Consider the following 6,457-nt stretch of genomic DNA (forward strand, 5'->3'; position numbering starts at 1 on the left):
ACAGACAGCTGAAGATGAAGATCTGAATGCAGATGTTGATGATACAATAACCTATGGGGACCCTCAGTATCCTTTTTACTCCATCAATACCTAATTTGTATTTTAATGTCATTTTACAAAGGTATTTTTATTTGTAAAACTAGCAGGGAAAAGGTTAGCCTGGAAGAAAAAAAACTTCTTGAGTAGGTCCACCCTGGGCTGTCGAGCCATTGATGATGATTTTTATTTGGAAATTTCATTTTCTTTTCTTGTGGTGCCCAAGATACCTTTACTTTTATAATTTTATGTTGAGCAATTATTGTTGCTTGAATCTGGTGCATAGAATTTTTGAAAAGTGTTTAAAGGTGCTTATTTTCGATTTTTAAAGGACCTTAAAGGTGCTTTATTCATTGGGTGTTTTTAAAAAGTGCTTAGTTTTCCCTTTTCTAAAATAAATTTTTTTTCTTTACTATGTCTATTTTCGCCACATATTATGCAAAAGCGTGCTTTTCACATTGTTCTATTCAACGTTTTCACAATTCATTCAACCACAATCAATTTTGACCTACTGTAGGTCAATAGTAAGGTCAAAATGGTAAATAAAATAGTAGGTCAATAGTAAGGTCAAATTATTTTACATGCTTGATAAAATGCTTGCGAGTCTACTGAGCTGAGTTCAGTGAGATTTTTGGCACTCTCGTGCTACCCTGCTGCATTTTGCAAGATATTCTCGATTTCAGTCGTCATTTTCCACCCTCTGAAATCGAATCGAAAAATCTCTCGATCTTTTTATGGTGACTGATATAATCAAGAAAAGTAATTATTTTATCATGATCATGAAAAGTATTTTGTGTTTTGTTAATGTACATAGTGCTTAAAAAATTTTTTTGAGTACTTAAAATGACTTAAAAGGAACTTATTTTTGTTGAAAGATTTGGTCACATAGCCAGGCTATATATTAGTGAAATTGGCACTTATCTTTTGAGAGGTACATTTGAAAGGCAAAATAAAATTAAATACATACAATAAGTTATATAAAATAAAACTTTCTTCTGCCATGAGGCCTTTGAAATATGGAATTCTAGAAAATTCGATATTTCAAGGTCCTTGTGGCAGAAGAATATATTATTTTATAAAATTATTATTTTTTCTGGGCAGTTTTACATCTTTTTCTTTTTTATTTTCAAAGGGGTTAATCCTAAACTGCTAATTTCTGTTTTATTTAAATAATGAAGTAGTAGTAAGAAATATTTTTGCTTTAATTAAGTATTTAAATTTGAAACCCTTTCACTATAAATAAATATCTTAAACTGTGTTCCTTTTATTATTATTTTAATTTACTTTTTAAGCAAAATAATTTTTTAATATAAGTTTTTTGATTGCAAAAAAAAATGGTTTTTAATAATATATTTTTTTGCAAAATGTGAAAGAATTTTATAAAATTCATACTTCATTTTGTTTTTAGACCAACAGGTGTTTTTTATTTTGCAGTCAAATGACAGAATATTTGATTTCAAATCCTAGTTTGTTGCTGCATCATTTTGTACTATTAACTGAGCAAATTTAGCTGAAAAACAGTTTAGTTATTCTATTTGCAATTAAAGAAAAGTATATAATATTATAAGGAAGCTTTTATGATGTTTGCATGATAACAGATAAAATGTTTTTTAACCAGATAAAAGTGACAATCTGCATTTTATACTATACCTCTAGTTTGTCTATGGTAAGAACTCCTCTTGCCACAAAGTCTGAGGCTTTCTGCTGCTATGGAAACAAGACTAGCGCATTTCAGGGAGGGTAGCTTCTCGTCACTCTAGAGCTAACACAATAGACCGAAGAAAAAGTTCATTTCTCTTGCTGACTAGAGCCAAAACTTACCCTAAACAGTGACCCCACACCCCTACTTAAAATAGTTTTACCTCGCTATCAAAGTCACCGCCGCAGGTCCAGACGAATGGCATGGGACTTCAGACAAACTCTATTTGTTTGATAACCATTGGTTAAAAGTTACATTGTAAATTCGTTCTGTAACTCCACAGCATGTTATTGTATACTTCTCTAATTACAATGTTTCCTTAATTAAAATAATTTGATATTCTGAAATTGATGTGATTCCTAATACGTCATCTGAAAAAGATAGATCAGATTTGGAACAGCTTCGAAAGGCCGTGTAATTATTACTTTTATTTTTTCATTTGTATATATTGGCATGCTTTATTTTCAATGTTAGCTATACTATTATATTTCAAGAAATGTTTTGATAATTTCAGTGTACCTTATAAGGTTGGTATATTGCTGCACACTAGTACAAGATTCTGTCCTTTTTCTAATAATTTAATCAAGTAAAACTGAAATCTAAATTTATGAAAAATTCATATTGATTTAATATTTCTCCTCGGCTTGCTTCGGAACAAGTTATTACTCAATAATGAAGTGAGCTATCTATGGGCAAAACTTTATCCATAGAATTAATGGTGACTCATGATCTAAAACCAGATTGCTCCCCCTTGTGACTTGATTTAATTTTATATTTTAAAACCGTAGTTGATCAGTCGACCCAATTTCGGGTTTGCGTCTACTGATGTCCGACTCCGTAGTCTTATAATTTTAAACCCAATCTAGAAGACAAGGAAGCTCCTATATCAGTATCCCCAGAAGTGTGATTTGTTATGGGAACACAGAGGACTTTGTGACTCAACGGATTTAATGTGCCATTTACTACACGGGGAGTTTTCTACCAGCAGGAATTGGACCTCCGATCTTTTGGACATGGACCCAGTGCCCTACCAGTTACTACAGCTACTAATTCTGCATGCGTTATTATTATTATTTTTTTACACGTGTACATAGCTGCAAACTCAATTGCATTTTCCAATAGGCTACAGAATTTTGCCAGTTTCTCCTGGTTTAATAAAAATTCTAGTTTTTGTGCATTTTAGAAAATTTCCTAAAATTGAGTAAGTTTCCTTAAAAAAGTTCCAATTGAAATAGAATTTTTGCGCAGATTATTGCTTGCTTGAATATTTAAATAAAAGTCACTAATTTTAATTATTAATTGCTAATTTTAATTATTAATTATTGATTTTAATTTTAATTATTAATTGTCCAAAAGAGAATAACATCAAAAAATATGGGGTTTAACTATTCACAAGGAAACAATTATAGATTTTAGCTTTCTTGTATTGATATCAGAAATAAATTAAATAAACCCTTTTTGTATAATATTGCTCATGCTTAAGAAAAATGTGTTTTTACAAAAAAAATTAGATTTAGTCCTTACTAATTTTTAACTCTTTCAATTTTTGTATCTACAATATAAGCAGTTTGAGAATGACTTTGAAATTTGTCATGATAGCAAACATGTCCAGTTTTTACTCTTATTTTTTTATAGCATTAAGTTACAAAATTACTTTAGTTAGTTAAAATAATAGTGCTTATATTGTTTTCATTGTAAAGTTCGGTTGGAAAAAAAGTTGCATTTCGGGTAAGTAGCGTGTGTGCTTAAAAAAGAGTTAGTAAAACTATCATGCATTACCTGCAAAAATATTAAGTGTGTATTTTTTTTTTCTTCCAGAGATTCATCTGCACGTCCTCGAAATTTAGAGATAAGTCATAAATGGTCTAAGGCAGGTAAGTAATTAGTTTTATCTTCTTACATTAATTTTTTGTTTATGTGCTTAGATACAGATAAGTTTGATAACATTTATAGGTAAAAGGGGGCAACAGAGGGTACTGACCAGAGAAAATGTGTATTGATATTATTTGATAAATTGTGATTGATTAAATGTGTTCTATATTTTAATCACTGACCAGTAATATTTTATTTTCTCCATTTCCACCTCCGGGAAGTACGGTTCCCTGTTACATACCTGTCAAGTCTCCTGTTTTTTAACAAAAACTCCAGTATTTTACGATTATCTCCTGTTTACCTGTATATTCTCAAATTTCTCCGTATTTGCTGAAGAAATTTTAATAAAAAAAGTTTGGTAATAAAATATCCGCTGATGGCAAAAATACTTCACTTATTCGTCAACAAATAATGCTATTGCCAGTTCTGCAATAGCAATAGTGTTAATAGTTTAAGTAATTATAAATAATGGTTTAAAAAAAATCTTCTTTATATTAAGATTTATATATTTATTACTTCGCCGAATGTAAATGCTTATATTATTTCCAATTTTGAATTTCTCTTTTTGACTGACATGATGATGCAGGATGTATCAAAATTTTACTCGTAGCCTTAAAAAATGTCATTTGTAAAATCTCCGTTATTTTTTATCTTCTCCAATGTTGGCATGTATTCTGTTATTTTTATACTGGCCTAACACTTTTATTTTGAAAATTAAGTAGTTTAGCAGTTACTGCAGTATTTTGTCTCTCCAATTAGCAACATTATTTAGCCTCGAGATGGTTGGCATCGATAAATTACTGTTGCTTTCACAAAACATTGCTATTAGATTGAGATTATGGTGACCTATAGTTTGTCTATGATAAGAACATTCCTCACTCAAAGTCTGAGGCTGCTATGGAAATATGAATGACGCATTTCCTGGAGGGTAGTTTCTCTTCAATCTAACACAATAGAAAAAAATTCCCTTTCTTTCACCGAACCGACTAATACCCTGTCCTAAATAGTGACCCCACAGTACTTGAAATAGTTATACCTCGTTACCATAGTCACCGCTAAGAGAGTTCTTACTTTAGCTGGCTTTTTCTTCTAGTGAAGTGCATGCTTGTAACAGAGCAGATCAATTAAAATTGACTAGAGAATTCTGATTGTTTTAATCTTTTATTATTTTCAGTGTTAAGAATATTTAGAATAATATTATGAAATACTTTCACTAAAAGTATTTCATAATATTCTAAATAAAATTATTATTATGATATAAGATCATACTAATTTCATGGATTTTTCTTACAGACTCAGATACTGAAATCTCAGAGTTATCAAAGTAAGAAAACATATTTGTTTTTACCTCTATTATCAAGGTTCCCTTTTTGTTCTGTAAGGAAAAAGATTTTTATTTGTTCTAGAAGTCTAACTGATTCAGATCCAGTGGTTTCATCATTGAAAGAAAAGATCAAATCTCTTGAAGATTAAGATAAGAATGTTCGGTGTCTCATTTGTTTGGTAAACTTCCTTTTATGCATTTATACATTCTTTTTTAAAAAATAAGTATACTTTATTTGATATGTGGCAGAATCGTGGTGACACAGCGACATTGTCGCAGAACATTCCTGAGTTCTTGTAGAAAGATTTTTCCTTTGGGAAGTAAAAAAAAACTTTGGTTTCCTTTTTTTCTGAAATTTTCAAAAGAATTTTCTTGTCTCCTCAGAATTATAGTCAAACAATGCCTTCCTTGCGCATTGGAGTGAAAAAAGAAATATTAGTGATTTTCTGTTCTCATTTGAGAATAATGAAAGAGTAATGAAGTAAAAATCTTTGATTTTTTTTCTGCAGAAATTTTCGTCCTTTTTTTTATGCAATTATTACTACTGATTTCAACGTAGTTTAAAAAAAAAAATTTTTATTCTGTATTATTTGTTACAGCAACTGAATCTAAAAAATGAATTTAGTAACCCCTTTTTGAAGAGTCTGATATGCGTGATTTTGAGGTCGATCTTTTGTAACAGTAGTTAATGCTGCGGATGTCATGATTTTTTTTAATGGGATGAGGATTTGCAAAAGCCGAGAAAAATAAATAATTAGTGTCTTCCCCCCCCCTACAAAATGCAAGACTATCTACATAGTATTAGAATAATATAAAATATTACGTATTCAATTAAAAAAAGTTTTTTTCTTTCTTTGAAATTGACGCTTCTGTTTTTTAAATTCAGTAACATGTTATTTTTAAAAGTATTTTGCAGAAAGATATTAGTATTAGAGGGGCATGTCGCAGAAAGCCCAAAACAATTCTGCCACAGGGTAATTGGGAAATGTAAAGTAAGAGTTTTCTTTTAAAAAAAAATTAGTTTAGATGTTAATCACTTGCGTGGAAAAATTATTTGATAAAGCTGATTTATGTTTTCAGTATCGGACTTTTAATTCTTCTAATTTTGAACACGAATTCAAACTAAGTTAACTAGCCTACTGTTACCCTTATCGTTAAATAATTACAACATCTATTACAATTCAATTATTTCATAAAATTCCACTTTTTAGCGAAACTTTTCCATGTTTCCATTCTTCTCATTCTATTATTTGTCATACCTGCCAAGTCTCCCGTTTATTAACAAAGACTCCTATATATTTTACGACTATCTCCTGTTTACTTGTATATTCTCAATTTTCTCCGGATTTGTTGAAAAAAATTTTGGTGATAAAATATCTACTGAGGAAAAAGATGCTTCTCTTATTCCTCAATAGATGGTACTATTGCCAGTTCTACATCATGTTGAATGTTTACAGTTTAAGTAATTATAAATAATGGATTTAAAAATCTTCTTTAGATGAATATTTATATACATTTTTTTTACT

General features: G+C 29.8%; 1 protein-coding gene across 1 annotated transcript in view; it reads left to right on the forward strand.

Moving 5' to 3' along the window:
- LOC107451064 (E3 ubiquitin-protein ligase Rnf220) overlaps positions 1 to 6,192 on the forward strand; it is a gene marked incomplete in the record, with an annotated part of 107,051 nt that extends 100,859 nt beyond the window's left edge. The window contains 6 exon segments of the mRNA XM_071186671.1: positions 1 to 66; positions 2,072 to 2,149; positions 3,554 to 3,609; positions 4,901 to 4,931; positions 5,014 to 5,110; positions 5,838 to 6,192. Of these exon segments, the coding sequence (XP_071042772.1) occupies positions 1 to 66; positions 2,072 to 2,149; positions 3,554 to 3,609; positions 4,901 to 4,931; positions 5,014 to 5,080 (298 nt within the window).
- Positions 6,193 to 6,457: the final 265 nt, after the last annotated feature.

This window comes from Parasteatoda tepidariorum, chromosome 1 (assembly GCF_043381705.1).
Source record: "Parasteatoda tepidariorum isolate YZ-2023 chromosome 1, CAS_Ptep_4.0, whole genome shotgun sequence".
NCBI lineage: Eukaryota > Metazoa > Arthropoda > Arachnida > Araneae > Theridiidae > Parasteatoda > Parasteatoda tepidariorum.